General features: G+C 38.2%; 1 protein-coding gene across 2 annotated transcripts in view; it reads right to left on the bottom strand.

Annotated features, from left to right (window-relative positions):
• Positions 1–17632, bottom strand: part of fnip1.S (folliculin interacting protein 1 S homeolog) — an 85058-nt gene extending 67426 nt beyond the window's left edge. For both annotated transcript variants that reach the window (XM_018256200.2, XM_018256201.2), the window contains exon 1: positions 17380–17632. In XM_018256200.2, coding sequence (XP_018111689.1) covers positions 17380–17468 — 89 coding nt within the window. In that variant the 5' untranslated portion in view covers positions 17469–17632. The remainder of the gene's footprint in view (positions 1–17379) is intronic.
• Between the last annotated feature and the right edge of the window lie 251 nt (positions 17633–17883).

Genomic DNA, 17883 nt, shown 5'->3' with positions numbered 1-17883 from the left:
AGAGCAAGTGGAAAACAATGTTTTTATTCTACAGCCCCCATGATTTTTTTTTTTTTTTTGCAGTACACTGTAGTAGAAGACATTGGCACCACAAAGTTCCATGCCCTCTGCTCTGAGCTGGTGCTTCTCACAAAAACACTATATTTCTTATTTTTATTTAGACAAGGAATGTTTACAAATGCAGAACTGATTTAGTAAAAATTCTTGGACATTTCCGGAAAAAACGAGATCCTGAGAAATACCAAACAACGAGTAGCAAAAACAAATGAATATCTTTGTTATTTTTTTGTCAGTTAAGGTCATCTGGGCTTGTTCATATAACTTTTACCATTGTTTCTAGTGTTTTTATTTCTTGTTATGTAAAGCGGACCTGTCACCCAGACACAAAAATCTGTATAATAAAAGTCCTTTTCAAATTAAACATGAAATCCAATTTCTGTTTTTTTATTAAAGCATTTATAGTGGTTGTAAGCTCAGTTAAAAATCTTGATCCATTCAAATTTGATTGTTTCAAAACTGTAAAAAATAAAAATACACCTTCTATAGAAGCTTAATCAGGTTTTAGCTGCCAATATTTTTTTATTCCAATGAGATGAGATTTTCTGTATTGGTAGACATGATATGTCTGGAAAAAAATGTTAAGATATGTTCGTATTTTGTATACTTTATAGCTGTATTATGATCCAAAATGTGAACTTGTTTGTCGACAAAGTAGCCGGATTTAAAAAACAGGAAAAAAAAAAAAGGTTCAAAATATGCTCAAGAAAATGTACCTAAATTCCAAGTTAGTTCTTGACTCTAAAAGCGCAATCTGACCAGCCCCTGGATCAACACTGTATCAATATGCATTACAGTGTAAATAGGATCTTATTCACTAGATAATCTTGGTCAGGGGGGAAAAACTGGTTTAAACTTAAGCGGAGATAAATTCAAAAAATATGTGCTACAGTTTTGTTCACATAATCAAGAAATCCACCACTACAGACTACTACCTTGGTAAAGGTCTATGTAGATTGTACAAGTAATACACGTCAGCTATCCGGAAACCCGTTATCCAGAAATCTCCGAATAACGGAATGGACATCTCCCGTAGACATTTTATCCAAATAATTCAATTTTTTTTTAAATTATTTCCTTTTTCTCTGTAATAATAAAACAGTACCTTGTTACTTGATCCCAACTAAGATATAATTAATTCTTATTGGAAGCACAACCAGTCTATTTGGTTTATTTACAGTTTCCATGATTTTCTAGCAGACTCAAGGTATGAAGATCCACATATGGGAAAGAAGGCAAAAGTTTCACTGAGATTTGCCCAAATACATTAAAGTCAGCGAGTGTTTTTTTTCATGCCAAGTGCATTCTTCTTTCGCCAAATGCATTGAAGTCTATAGGCATTTTTTTTAGATTGCAAGCTCTTTTGGGCAGGGCCCTCTTTATTGTATCCGTTATTGTGTTTCATATGTAATCTGTATGTTCAATGTATACACCCATCTATTGTATAGTGATGCAGAATATGTTGGTGCTTTATAAGTACAGGCATGGGATCCGTTATCTGGAAACCCGATATCCAGAAAAGAATTACAGAAAGGCTGCCTCCAATAGATTCCATTATAAACAAATAATTCAAATAAAAAATTATTTGCTTTTTCTCTGTAATAATAAAACAATATGTTGTACTTAATCCCAACTAAAATATAATTAATCCTTATTGGAAGCAAAACCAGCCTATTGGGTTTATTTGCCGTTTCCATAATTTTCTAGTAGACTTGAGGTATGGAGATCCACATTTCGGAAAGATCTGTTATCCGGAAAGCCCCAGGTCCCGAACATTCTGGATAAGAGGTCCCATACCTGTATCTCCTTTTCTGCCTAATTCCCTATGCTTGCTATTTTCCATACAACAACAACTACTGTATATCCTGAAGAAGACGCAGAGCTCTGGATGGTTTCAAGCACTTTAACATACAGGTGTTTCACAAAGAGCAGGAGCAAAAATAGAACATTAATCGCTCTCCATTTACCTCTCCTGCACATTCAAACAGTAAGATGATTAACGAATGACTCGGGTTGGAACATTGCCACAATAGAAATTGAACATGGCACTTCCCTGTGAAAACTTTAGCTCTTTAAGCTGCTGTTAGACTACAACTTAGAGCATTCAAAATAACTATTGGATGTTTTCTTAAAGGAACAGTAACAACAACAAAATGAAAGTGTTTTAAAGGAACAACAATATAATGCAGTTTTGCCCCTTACTGGTAAAACTGGTGTGTTTGCTTCAGAAACACAACTATAGTTTATATAAAGAAGCTGCTGTGTAGCCATGGGGGCAGCCATTCAAGCACAGGATACACAGTAGATAATAGATAAGTTCTGAAGAATCCCATTGTAGACTACGGAGCTTTTCTGTTATATGCTGTGTATCCTGTGCTGTTTCTCCTTTTTCTAGATTGAATGGCTGCCCCTTGTGGCTACACAGCATCTTCTTTATATAACCTATAGTAGTCTTTATGAAGCCAACAGACCAGTTTTACCAGTGCAGCAGAACATTACATTATTTTTCCATTACTTTAAAATACTTTTATTTTTTGGAGTTACTGTTCCTTTAAGGCCACACTGGGCTTGTTATGTTTTATTTAATACTATAAGCTCATGGAATTTCATCTTCTGAAATAAGCAGTCACTGTAGTGGGAAGGAAATGATTTACTACTCTCCCTGCCAGAGGAAGAAAGGCAGTAAGTTCTCTTTTTAAAGTACAGGGGATTAACAGGGACAATAAATATAAAAAAAAAACAAAGCAAAGAAGACTCATACAGGTTTGTGTTTAACAGAGCAAAAGAATTATTATAAACTGAAACTAAACATTTTCAAATACAACCCCTGTGTTGTGCAGTGGGCTTGCTTTGAAGAGAAAGTGGCAATAAATATATTTGGCAACGTAAAGGCACATTTTTCAAAGAGTGAAACTAGAGTTTGCCATGGTCTAAGAGGTCAAGATCTAAGCAAAGGCAGGTTTCAGGAGCTGGCCAACTTCAAGTTCAATATCCTCCTAACACCATATAAAATGGAATAGGTGTCTTCCCTTTGTTGTACCCAGAGTGTTATCCCAGAGAAATGAATGTAAAATAATGGAATTTCACTCAGAGGCAATAAATATAGTTGGCAACTTAAAGGGGACCAGTCACCCAAAAAAATTATCCCAAATCCTACGTTATAATGTTAGTCAAGCAAAATTAACTTTAATTACACTGTAAAAATTATTTGAATCTGGTTTCCTTCTGTCTGTGAACTTATAATTATAGCAAGCAGGCAGGAGCCATTTTGTGGACACTGTTATTAAGACAAGCCTTGTATCATCTCAGAATCTTGTTTGTGCACCAGAATGGGGGACCCGAAGTCCATCCCCATGGCCTGGCTACACAATTAAACGGTGAGGAGAACAGGGGGAGAGTGGGGAGAGCAGTGACATATAGGAAGTACTGAATGGAAAGTGAAAGTAACTATCTGCCCCGCCTCTATGCATTGGCATAGAGGAGGGGCAGGCAGTATTTGATTGACAGCTGAGATTTTTAAATGAGTTAACAACAGCTATGAATGCTTAAATTTAAAAAAAAAAAGAATTTGCATTTCTTGCTTAATTTCAAAAGGATTTTAATTATACAGATTTTTATGTTTGGGTGACAGGTCCACTTTAAAGGCATATTTTTCAAAGAGTGGACCTAGAGCTTGGCATGGTCTAAGTCTAAGAGGTCAAGACCAAAGCAAAAGCAACTGGTTTCAGGAGCTGACCGACTTCAAATTCAATATCCTCCGTCTTCCTTTGTTGTACTGTAAATATAGTCAACAAAAGGACTTTTGAACTGAAGATCACAGGGGCAAAGTAACCCTCCAAAGTATTTCAGGGGGCTTTTATGAAGACGTTTACAGCACATATAACAAACATATTTGTTAAAGACATCTGTACTTTAGTAAATGATGGTGTACAGGATGACTAATCTACGTCAAGAATTTCTCAGGATGACGTGAACTGTAGACTGTTCCTCTTTAGCTCAGATTTTAGACCTTAAAACGGAGGCAGGAATGGGAAGATAGCTGCAGTAGTGGGAAATATGATTCAAGGGCGGAAACATAACGTGTCATTTCTTTTTACTGAATGAAACAGTTCTTCATGAAGTCACATTTGAACTTCAACAAAAATAGAAAATGCTGTTCTGATAAAAAGCCCACATATGATCGAAATGATATGATACGGACTACAAAAGCTATTTTTATATCCCAGCCATCTATAATGATGCATTGTTACAAATATTGTACTGGCTTGTTTCTCTATAAATTTTATCCATCCGTTTTTCAAACTCTCTTATGACAGTAGCAGCCTATGGTGTATATTTATCAAAGAGTGAAGTTAGAGATCGCCCAGTTCGCTAGAGTGAAATACCGCCTCTCTCCATTCATTTCTATTGGATTTTTAAAGTAGTTTTTATCAAAGGGTGAACTTTCACTTTTACCCGTTGATAAATACTCTTTTAAAAATCCCATAGAAATTAACGGAGAGTGGCGGAATTTCACTCTAGCAGACTGTAGTTGTCATGGCCGGCACCCAATACCAGAACAAATACCAAGGACCCTGGTCTTGGCTCGGCTTCACCAGTAGTGTGACCACCTTTGGGCTTCGGGAGGAGCCCTCAGCTTAATTAGGTGCCACCTGGACTAAACGAGGGGTACAAGGCGAGGTGTTCTGGCAAAGGGGCACGACCGGATAGCAAGAGTCTTTGGGCAGAGGATCAAGGACAAGGCGTCTGGTGGAAACGGAACAGACTGGATCAGGACAGGCAGATAACAGAATCGTCAGGCAGGCAAGGGGTCAAAACCAGATAAACAGACTGGATAAGGCAGAAGGATGGTCAGACAGGCTGGGTCGAGGCAGGCGGATATCAGAATCGTCAGGCAGGCAAGGGTCAAACCGGATTGTCAATCAAGGGGTTAAGCAGGAAGAGTTGTCGTAGGCAGGCAAGGGTCAGGATACAAAATGCAGAGTAGTCAGGAACAGGCAGGGTCAAACACGGATAATCAGTCAGGATAGCAAATTCAGGAACAGGGAGCACAAAGCTCAGGAAACCACAGTATATGATCCTATAACAGACACTGGCTACAGGTCTGAATGTGCCTTAAATAGGGATTCAATTGGCGCCAAAACATGCACAGTTTTGCGCCGTTGTGCGTGGGCTCAATCACGCCACACGCAGGCACGCCACACACGCCCTAGGAATCAAAGATGGCGTCGGCAAGGGCAGGAGCGGCGCAGCGGGCTTCCACGCCAAGGGTAAGTTTCTTACAGTAGTGATCTCTAACTTCACTCTTTGATAAATATACCCCTATGGCTACAGGAACATTTGCCACATACACATTAGTATAGAGTATATTAGCACTGAATAAAGGCAAACTGGGTCATCAGTATCCAACCTTACTAACATAAAAAATGTAGCTGACCTCTGCACTTGAGAAAGAGCAAATTAAAAGGTAGTTAATGGTAAGATATACATAATGGTAAAAAATATACAGTGCATAAGGGGCAGATTTATCAGGGGTCAATTAGTAAATTCAAATTAGAATTAGAATTTTTGAGTGTCAAAATTCACACATTCGAATTTTAACCCCCCTATTCGAATGTCAATTTGAATGTAAAATTTATCGCACATCGAGCATGAAAACAGTCCTAATTCGAATATTCGCCACCTAAAACATTCCTGAACTCATTTATAAGTCAATGGCAGAGGTCCAGTATATCATTACTTCCACCTGAAATTAATGCATCTGCTTAATAGTCACAGAAACGTAGAGTAGCAATTAGTCAAGCTAATAATAAATTTGTGATGACGTATTCTCCATTTAGCTGTGTGATACCTTTTATAGAAAAGGGTGGAATAATTGTTAACTGAATCATCTGCTAGTAGATCTTGGCAAGGAATTTCCCACAGTGTTCTTGAAGAGGTGTGTTTTAAAACCACTAGTGATGTATTCCACAGAACACAGGAACTGGAAAATAACCGCACCGTACATGAGAGATAGTCTAGGCACATGGTATTGCTGTAAATATTCTGAATATATATCATAATAATGATGCCAGAGACTGGTCTTAAATGCAATGGCCAGTAAATATAAATGGCAAACGAAGAAGAATTAAGAAGGCTGTCAGCATTGTCATACTATGTAAAAGCTTAAAACAACGATGATGCACTACATCAGAATACTGAAAAGATTGTCCAAAAAGACACAGAATTCTAGGAAATGATTGTAAATATTCTATGTAAATGTTTCATATACACTACACAGTCAGTAGATACATGTAGTATATTGCAGGTCAATTTCTAGCGAGAACATCACTTTTATCAGCTGTTTTCTAACAAATAAAACTCATTTGTATTGCCTATAGTAATAATGCATGGGATTGCTGCTCCAAGCTTTTAAATGTTTCTTTTGAATCTTAATACCAGCTTTAATGACTTCTCATGCTGCTTGCCTTAGCAAAGCCAAATCTAAACAACTTGCTTGCCAAGAATAGATTCAGCTTTGTTTAGTGCCTAGTTACAGGGTGCACGATCCAAGAGCTGAGGGTGGATAGAGGGTAAGCCCACCTGACATCAGTGCTCATGTCCCAGGAAAGGTTAGGGTGATGGGCTGCACCAACGAACAAATGCACCAACGAACAAATGCACCAACAACTCCTTGCCTCCTACTGATAGTAACTCAATAAAACTCAGCTTGGCAAACTGATTCTCATCCATGTGAAGGGCCGTTATAGAGAGAGCTCAGTCTGGCTCCAAGCCTTAGGATTCAAGCACACGGGCAGATTTGGGGAGATTTAGTCAACCAGTGATCAATCGCCTCTTCAGCGGGGTGACAATCTCCCCGAACTGCCTTCCACCTTCTATAATGAGAAAATGCCAGCGCCAATGAACTCACGGCGCTTCAATTTCCAAAGTTGCCCGAAGCTGCCTCTCGAGGAAACTACGGGCAACTTCAGAAATCGAATTGCCGAAAGTGCATTGGCGCTGGTGTTTTTTCTCATTATAGCAGGCGGAAGGCAGGCGACTAAATCTCTCCAAATCTGCCCGTGTGCTTGAACCCTTAGACAACAATAGGCACAATACCATTACAAGGGCTAGCAATGCAGCTTCTGTTATAGCCAGTCAAGTGTGATCAAGCAGGAAATAACAGCTGATATCCGAGTAAATAATGTTATTTGCTGCCAAAAATGATTTGCATTCTACTTTGAGCATCAACAATAAGCACATGCACACAAACAGGACACCTACAATCATTATACAGGTACGGGGTCCGTTATCTGGGAACCCGCTATCTAGAAAGCTCCAAATTATGGAAAGACCATCTCCCATAGACTATTATAATCGAATAATCCAATTTGCAAAAAAAATTATTTCCCTTTTCTCTGTAATAATAAAACAGTCACTTGTACTTGATCCAAACTAAGATATAATGAATCCTTATTGGGAGCAAAAGCTTACTGAGTTTACTTATTGTTTACATGATTTTCTAATACACTTAAGGTATGAAGATCTAAATTACGGAAAGATACATTTTCCAGAAAACCACAGGACCCGAGCATTCTGGATAACTTGTGCCATACCTGTACAATTAAAGGGACAGAACCAGGAGCATACATTTCCAATATAAAGTATATGATGGGCTTTACAATCTTAGATGACCCTCCCAAAATGTTAAAATAACATACTGTACATACTGTATCCTATATTGTGTTAAAGGCACATACATGGCCACAAGCTTTAGCTTCTAAGTCAAGCCTTTTAATTACATCTTTGCTGTGTTAAAGGACAAGGAAAGTTAAACTAAAAGTAGCTAGAAATGTTATACATTATGTTTTGGGCTTCTGTACCAGCCCCAGGCAACCAAAGCCCTTTAGCAGTAAACATCTGTGTTTACAGATGCCCCAGTAGCTCCCCATCTTCTTTTCTGCTGATTTACTGCACATGCTCTGTGCTGCGGTCACTTACTGAGTTTAGGGACCCACTCACAATATACAGTACATGTAGAATACAACTGTCACAGTATAAGGCTGATTAGCAATTAATATGAATAATTACTACATGGCAGCACAGAAACCAGTTCAACTAGCATCAGAATTTAAAAATCAGCCTGCTTATATGACAGGCTAACCTCATTTTGTGCTTGATAATTTGTGATGACCCTTAAGCTTAGCTTCTCAACAGCTGCTCAGAGCCCACTGAGAATGTGAGACACTTTTCAAGATGGTGACCCCCTGTGACAAGTTTGAAGTCCTGGATCATTGCTGCTATTGACAAGCTGAAACTTTAGGCTGGTGCAATAACTTCAGTATATAAAACATGACGTTTTTAGCCCTATTCATTTTTGGGTTTAGTTCTCCTTTAAGCGGCCTTGATGAAGAATTCTTAAAGGGGTTGTTCACCTTCCAAACACTTTTTTTTCAGTTCAGTTGTTTTCAGATTGTGCACCAGTCAAATTCCCATTTCAATTCCCATCTTTTATTTGTCAACATTTTTCCCAAAATTGCAGTTTAAAGTTGAATGTTCCTGTCTCTGTTGTTTCAGTCTGGCAGCTCAGTGATCCAGGAGCATTCTGAACGGTTACGGTATTTAGTTGATACAATAAGTTGATACATTTATCAACAGCTAATATGGAATATTAGTAACTATTGTATCAATTCTAACAGCTACCTTTAATGAAACAAAGGGATTCCGCTCAGCAGGGACAAAGATTACAAATGTATCAACTTAAGAGTTGGCGACCCGACCCCCTGAGCTGCTTTAGAAGGTGAAAAATTAAACTTTACACTTCAGTATTAGAAAAATGGTCACAAACAGAACATAAAGTCTATGTCTGGTGAACTGTCTGAAACCAACTTAACCATACACATAAAGGATAACAAGACATAGTAAGATATTATTTTCTAGAAAGCTAATGAAGTTGCAAATCAAACTACTGTACCAAGGAGTACTATCTTAAAATAGATGCTATCCAACAGGCTTGCTGAACTTTTGCACATGGCTGGCCTTTGGGCCATTATCCATCTATGTAAATACACAAATAAACACACAAAAGACAATTGCTTTTAACACAGCATAATATATCTCTTTTCATGCCTCAAATTCTTTGCAGCCTGACCTTGTTCCATTGACTCCAGTTGGGTTATGACAGGTCTGAGGTGGAAAATAAAGGCATAACTGTATTATAATAATTATAAAGCCTAGAATTTTCGGGATTTATTAGATTCAGTCTGAATCTGAAAATCAGGTATCTCAGACCTACCAAGGTTGTATATATTGATATCAATGGGAGAGGTCCATATCCTATTTGGAAGTTTCTGTGGTCTGCGCTGGAAGATTTGGGCTTTTCGGGGCTAAGCCATAGAATAAAAAAAAAAAAAAAAAAGCTCGTATGATTTGGGTTTTCACTCTATTTTATCGAGTTTGTCCCAGATCCGATTCAATCATGCTTTTTTAACAATAAATAAGGTCCAATCCTGGATTCTAGTTTGATCTGAATGTTTTATTTTAAATACTCAGATTAATTAGGATTTTTGATAAATAAGGCTCAAGGTGTATGGCACACACATTTATAAACACTGGGCAAATTTGCAACTGGGCAGTTACCCATAGCAACCAATCAGTGACTGGCTTTTTACAGGCAGCTGCCGGTTGAACAATGATTGGCTGCCGTAAGTTACTGCCCAGGTGCAAATTTGCCCAATGTTTATAAATGAGCTCCAGAGTGTTTTGACTTCTGCTTTGCTCAGGTGGAACACAATGGTGGTGAAAACCCCTCCATACCTTCGAACACCATTTTTTTAGCAGAGATAATATGGTAATAATTCTGCATAATAAGGTGTGAGAGTGACAGGGCAGACCATTACTTAAAGGAAAACTATACCCCCAAAATGAATACTTGAGCAACAGTTCATATTATATTAAGTGGTATATTAAAAATTTTACCAAACTGGAATATTATATTTAAGTTGGAATATATATTTAAGTAAATCTTGCCCTTTTACATCTCTTGCCTTGAACCACAATTTCGTGATGGTCTGTGTGCTGTCTCAGAGATCACCTGACCAGAAATACTACAACTCTAATAGGAAGAAGTGTGGAAGCAAAAGACAGAACTCTGTCTGTTAATTGGCTCATGTGACCTAACATGTATGGTTTGTTTGGTTTGTTTGTGTGCACCGTGAATCATGCGATCCCAGGGGGCGGCCCTTATTTTTTTTAAAATGGCTGTTTTCTATTTATGATTACCCAATGGCACATACTACTAAAAAAGTATATTATTATGAAAATGGTTTATTTACATGAAGCAGGGTTTTATATATGAGCTGTTTTATGCAATATCTTTTTATAGAGACCTACATTGTTTGAGGGGTATAGCTTTCCTTTAAAGGGGTTGTTCACCTTTAGATTAACTTTTAATACGATGTAGAGAGTAAAATTCTGAGACAGTTTGCAATTGGTTTTCATTTTTTTTTTATTTGTGGTTTTTGAGTTATTTCGATTTTTATTCAGCAGCTCTTCAGTTTGAAATTCTAGCAGTCTGTTTGCTAGGGCCCAAATTACCCTAGCAACCATGCATTGATTTGAATAAGAGACTGGAATACGAATAGGAGATGGTATGAATAGAAAGAAGAGTAATAAAAAAAGTAGCAATAACAATAAGGGGCACATTTACTCGAGTGAAGGATTAGAATGAAAAATACTTCGAATTTCGAAGTATTTTTTTTTTGGCTACTTCGACCACGACTTCGAATCGAACGATTCGAACTAAAAATCGTTCGACTATTCAACCATTCGATAGTCGATGTACTGTCTCTTTAAAAAAAACTTAAGGTCCCCATAGGCTTTCTAGCCAATTTGTGATCAAAGGAAAATTGTTCGATTGATGGATTAAAATCCTACGAATCGTTCGTTTGAAGGATTTAATCGTTCGATCGTACTAAATGCGGTAAATCCTTCGACTTAGATATTCGAAGTCGAAGGATATAACTTTGACGGTCGAATACCGAGGGTTAATTAACCCTCGATATTCGACCCTAAGTAAATGTGCCCCTAAATGTGTAGCCTTACAGAGTATTTGTTTTTATATGGGATCAGTGACCCCCATTTGAAAACTGGAAACGGTCAGAAGAAAAAGGAAGTAATTAAAAAAAACAATATAAAATAATAGAGACCAAATAAAAAGTCGCTTAGAACTGATCATTCTATAACATACTAAAAGTTAACTTAAAAGTGAACCACCCATTTAAATATGGAAGCAAGCATCACTTTCTTGTGGTCGTTTCCACGTGAACTCAACATTGGTGCTGCACTAATCAAAGTGTAGAAGATAAGAAACATATAATCTGTGGCACCAGCTCTATAGTATTTGTGCGACTTGAACAAAAAATATATAAAAATGCATAAATCCCCAACACAAGTTACAAAAGGTTGTTTAGGTCCTTGACTTTTTATTCATATTCTACACTATTTTTTGTACTCCGTTTTTGTCACTTTTTAAAATATTGCTCATTAAACCATGGCACGCGGTAGACAATGTTCTGCAATTCAGATATAATCACAAACTATAAACCCCAGATGTGGTTCAGCGACATTTTGCCTCCAATAAGGATTAATTATATCTTAGGATACAAGGTACTGTTTTATTATTACAATGAAAAAGGATATAATTTTTTAAAAATTGCGTGATTAAAATGGAGTCTATGGAAGATGGCTTTCCTGTCATTCGGAGTTTTTTGGATAACAGGTTTCCAGATAACAGATCATATACTCATACCCAACTCTGCATATCCCTCCAAAACACAGGTTGAGGCACACTTAAATAAGTAATAAAGGTGTTTTTATAGAGAAATAGGTGGTAGATAATGTAAATTTCTGCAAAACCTGTGATGAATTGTTTGAATTAGCAGAGAAATTACTACATCCTAATTGGCATAAAAAAAGAAATGTAAAATTATACTATAAAGTGCCACTGAATAAAAATGTGTAATTGCACTATAACAGGATTATCATTAACCGGCAGCTAGATCAACTTAGTTGCTAGAAGATACAGTAAAGGTATGGGATCAGTTATCCGGTAACACGTTATACAGAAAGGCCGTCTCCCATAGACTCTATTATAATAAAATAATCCAAATGTTTAAAATGATTTCCTTTTTCTCTGTAATAATAAAACAGTAGTTTGCAATTGATCACAACTAAGATATAATTAATCCTTATTGGAAGCAAAACCAGCTTATTTGGTTTATTTAATGTTTACATTATTTTCTAGTAGACTTAAGATATGAAAATATAAATTATGGAAAGATCTGTTATCCGGAAAACCCCAGGTCCCGAGCATTCTGGATAACAGGTGCCATACATGTACCATAAATTATATTATATGAAGAATATGCCCTCTTTCTCTTATAGGAGAAGGAAAGGCTATAATTAAGTAAGCTTTATCAGAAAGGTCTATATAAATACACCAGGAAACCCTCAAAGTAATGCTGCTCTGAGTCCTCACAGCATTTTTTTCCTTCTATTGTGTACACATGGGCTTCTGTATCAGACTTCATGTTTTCAGCATAAACCTCCAGGGCTAGGGCTTGAGCATGCTCAGTTTGCTTTCTTTCCCTTCCCCCCCCCCCTCCTCCCAGAGCCCAGAGCAATGAGTGAGCAGGGAGAGACTCAGAAAGGAAGTGATGTCACAACAAGCTAATATGGTAGCTGCTATCCTAAACAAACAGAGAGAGCTTCAAGAGCTGTTTACTCAGGTATGGTAAAGCATTCTACAGAATAAATATAGTTTTATAGAGTGCACTATTGTGGCTAATCTATTGGCATAAACGGCTTCAGTAGCTTTCCTTCTCCTTTAAAAACTGAGCACAGCACATGGCTTACACAAAATAGCAGAGTAAGAGCCCTTTATATGTATGCACAGTGTAACCCCTTGGATGCCAGCCAGGCTTCACGTGATGAACAATGAAGTCATTAACATGAAGCCAGAAATATCTGCCATCTAGGTGACAGATATTAAGGTTAATGTCAAATTCCTAAGCATTTAGCACCTCTATGCACCGTACAAACACATTATATACTGCACGTAACTAGGATAAAACGCAGCTTATCCAGCTACATGTCTTATGTACAAGAAATACATGTGCCTTAAAAGGTGAAAAAAGATATGAAAAAATACTGTTTTGCAGCACTTTCTCAGAAAGCAAATTTTCCCTGTAAAGTGTAATGTTTTTCACATTTATGAAGCTTTTTCAGACATTCAGAAACATGGCCTAACAATCGAAATATCAGTTTTGAATGTACAAATCTGGCTCTTTCATCAAAACATCTCTAATTATTTTTTTTTCTACAGGAAGTGTTCTCCAACTAGTCATAAAACCAAATTCAAGTCCTACAAATTAGTAAAAAAAATACTTGTCATAAAAAGATAAATAACAGTAGATCCCCAATTTTACATCCTTGGATTTTATGTCCAGGAATGGATGTGTCTTTGATAAGTACCATATAGGAAACCTGCATTTTTTTCTTAGCCACATTTTTATGTTTTCCCAAAAATATACAGAGACGTATAAATTCTTTGAATCTTGCTTCCTTCAGTCTGGGATTTCAAAATTATAGCAAGCAGGCTGGAGCCATTTTGTGGACACTGTTATTAAGACAAGTCTTGTATCATCTCAGAATCTTGTTTGTGCACCAGAATGGGGGACTCAATGTCCATCCCCATGTCCTGGATACACAATTAAATGGTAAAGAGAATGGTGGAATTTGTGGAGAGCAGTGACATCTAGGAAGTGCTGAAGAGTAAGTGAAAGTAATTTTCTGCCCGGCCTCTATGGCCAGGGCATAGAGGAGGGGCAGACAATATTTGATTGACAGCTGAGATTTTTAAATGAGCTTACAACAGCTACAAATGATTTAATAAAAAAATAGAAATTGGATTTCATGTTTAAAGGGATACTGTCATGGGAAAAAAAAAATTTCAAAATGAATCAGTTAACAGTGCTGCTCCAGCAGAATTCTGCACTGAAATCCATTTCTCAAAAGAGCAAACAGATTTTTTTATATTCAATTTTGAAATCTGACATGGGGCTAGACATTTTGTCAATTTCCCAGCTGCCCCAAGTCATGTGACTTGTGCTCTGATAAATTTCAATCACTCTTTACTGCAAGTTAGAGTGATATCAACCTCCTCCCTTTTCCCCCCTGCAGCCAAACAAAAGAACAATGGGAAGGTAACCAGATAACAGCTTCCTAACACAAGATAACAGCTGCCTGGTAGATCTAAGAACACTCAATAGTAAAAACCCATGTCCCACTGAGACACATTCAGTTACATTGAGGAGGAAAAACAGCAGCCTGCCAGAAAGCATTTCTCTCCTCTCTCTGTCACATGACTTGGGGCAGCTGGGAAATTGACAATATGTCTAGCCCCATGTCAGATTTCAAAATTGAATATAAAAAAAATCTGTTTGCTCTTCTGAGAAATGGATTTCAGTGCAGAATTCTGCTGGAGCAGCACTATTAACTGATTCATTTATTTATTTTTCTTCTATATAGTCACCCTAGGGCTGCCTGCCCAGGCACTGGCTCTCACATTCCAATATTATAACAATTTACTGGTTAGGTAAAACCACTTCTCAACATCTTAGGCAATTCTTATAATATAAAATCACTGTGAATCTCCCTATATGAAAGCAGACCTGACACTTTTCCAGGAGCAGCACTTTCCAAAGTGACCCCTTGCAAGCTTTCATGTGACTTTGCTTAGTGTTACTGATACTTTTTGTGTCAGAAAAGCACAAGAACTCAGTGTAATCATTTGGCCTTAAAGGGGTTGTTCACCTTCCAAACACTTTTTTTCAGTTCAGTTGTTTTCAGATTGTTCTCCAGAAATAAAGACTTTTTTTTTTTTAAATTACTTTCCATTATTTATTTTTTTACTGTTTTTCCAAAATCTAAGTTTAAAGTGTAATGTTCCTGTCTCTGGTGTTTCAGTAATTCAGGGGCAGACTGTAAACTGTTACAAATTTGCAACATTTAGTAGATACATTTCTCAGCAGTATGGAGTATTAATTAATTGTATCAAATCTTACATAACTGTAATGAAACCCAGGGATTCTGCTTAGCAGGGACAAAGATAAGAAATGTATCAACTATAGGAGTTATTTAGTAAACTTTGTGATTTCTTTTATAAAATCGGACTTTTAAAAAAAATCAAATTTTTCAGAATTTTTTAAACCCGGAGGATGGAAAAGTCCGAATTAGAAAATCTGGCATCTCAGACCTGTTGAGGTTGCATATAAATCAATGCGAAAAGTCCCAATGGTTTTTGTGCAATACCCCGAAGTTTTCAGGTAAAAAAGCAAAGGAAATCAGAGTTTTCGGGAGAAAAATCTGTAAAAAATTAATTTTATCCCACAAAGCAAATTTTCGGGAAAATGTAATAAAAAAAAAGCGTAAAAAAACACGAGAGGATTTGTTCGGAGTTTGTATCAGAAAATGTTGAGATAAAAATTGGACTTCGATAAATAACTCCCTAAATGTATCAATTTAGAACAGGGTCAGCGAACCCCCTTACCAGAGCTGCTTTAGAAGGTGATAATGACACTTTACACTTTAATATTAGAAAAACGGTGACACATATATATAATAGGACTTGATTGGAAAAAGTCTGTAAACAATTAGTTGTTTGAAGGTGAATAACCCCTTAAGGGCAGAGACACACGTGAAGATTCAGGGAGATTGAGTCGGCCAGCGACAAATCACCTGTTCTTCGGGCGACTAATCTCCCCGAACTGCCTTCCCGCCGGCTAGAATCTTACTCGCCGGCGGGATGGTTTTTCGGGGAGATTAGTCACCCAAAGAAGAGGCGATTTGTCGCAGGGCGACTAAATCTCCCCGAATCTTCGCATGTATCTCTGCCCTTAAAGAAGAAGGAAAGACTTTAGACACTTGGGGGTGCCAAATGTTAGGCACCCCCAAGTGATTGCATTTACTTACCTGAAACTAGGGATGCACCGAATCCACTTTTTAGGATTCGGCCGAACCCCCGAATCCTTTGTGAAAGATTCGGTTGAATACCGAACCCGAATTTGCATATGCAAATAAGGGGTGGGAAGGGGAAAACATTTTTTACTTCCTTGTTTTGTGAAAAAAAAACACATGACTTCTCTCCCTGACCCTAATTTACATATGCAAATTAGGATTTTGATTCGGTTCGGCCGGGCAGAAGGATTCGGCCGAATCCTGCTTAAAAAGTCCGAATCTCGAACCGAATCCTGGATTCGGTGCATCCCTACCTGAAACCCCGAGCCAGTGGTCCAATCAGCAGAAAACTGCACTGGGCAGGGGTTCTTTCAGCAAGCACCACGAATCGATCCTCTTTCCCGCTTCTTCTTTCTTCTCGAGGCTGCGCATGCGCAGTAGAGCAAAAAGCCGAACTTTAACTAAAATTTCGGCTATTTTGTTCTACTGCGCATGCGTATGCCCTGGGAAATTTGTAGAAAGAAGCTGGAAGTGGATCACTCCGTGGTGCTCGCTAGAAGGGTTTCAGGTAAGTGTCCTTTTCTGGCGTCTTCTTTCTTCAAATTTCCCAGGGCAAACGAGCGCACAGTTGAATGAAATAGAGGAATTTATAGTTAAAGTTCGGCCTATCGTTCTACTGCGCATTCGCAGCTGCGCGTAGCAAAGAGGAAGACAAGTGGATCGCTCCGTGGTGCTCACTGGTATAACTCCGGGCCGGTGCAGTTTTCTGCTGATAGGAGCACCAACCCGGCGTTTCAGGTAAGTCAATACAATCACTTGGGGTGCCTAACATTAAATACCCCCAAGTGTCCGAAGCCTTTCCTTCTCCTTTAAGGGCAGAGACACATGCTAGTTGCTAGCAAGGGTATACTATCTTGCTCGCTTTTAATCAAGAAATGGTCCAAAAGATTTACAATTCTAATATTGGCACAATAAAAAAAAAATAATGCTGTTCTGTTGACAAATAACTTTAAAGTCCATTAAAACGGATGTATATTGGGAAGTAGCCTAGAATTATATTTATCACAACTGTATTTGTTTTTATTTATTGTATTTATTTGGGGAGGGGGCTGCCAGTGTTGCTTGAGGCTCAGAAGAAGATGGAGCACAAGTAACAACTGTAAAAGAGACATAATAAAGTGATAAACACGGGCTGCATCCTTATTATAGGACAGGCTTGGTAACCCACTGACAAAGGGAACCCCAACACCTTCAGCAAACCAATGAGACCTGGAAATAAATATGGGAAATGAATACACAGCTATAAAATGGCAGTAAAAAAGGTACCTGAAAACATAGTCTTCTCTGGGGTCCCTGCTGGAAGCCGCCTGCCCATTGCGCTTAGAGAAGAGTTTCTGGAAGAGAGTGGGAGCCATTGTTTTAGTGGTAAAGTTCCTCTATCTGCCCCAGCAGCGAGCCATTCTCTTGTTCCTCTCACCGCACACTCAGTTCCCCCATCTGTGTGCTCCAGTCATATGACTGCTTCTCTGCCTGACACCCTCTGCTGTCACATTCGCTTAAGGGGGCGGGACTTTAAGCGCGCTCACCCCTCCCAGGTTCCTGCCAGCCACTTCCTGAAGCGAAAACGGGCAGAGGAAGAAATGCAAGCGGCGATGTGATTGGCTGGCTCGTAGCTGCAGCCGATTGGACGGAAGTCTTTTGTTTTGAGCGTGTGCATGTGAGCTGTGTCACGGCCTCGGAATCATAAAGTGAGGTCACGTGATGAGGCAGCTTGCTTGTGGTTTTGTTGTTGTGTGAGAGGGGAGGCGTTTTATTTTATTGTTGTTGTGA

Source organism: Xenopus laevis, chromosome 3S, assembly GCF_017654675.1.
Source record: "Xenopus laevis strain J_2021 chromosome 3S, Xenopus_laevis_v10.1, whole genome shotgun sequence".
Taxonomy (NCBI): Eukaryota; Metazoa; Chordata; class Amphibia; order Anura; family Pipidae; genus Xenopus; species Xenopus laevis.
Note: the sequence above shows the minus strand (reverse complement) of the source record. Positions and strands in the feature narration are given on the sequence as shown.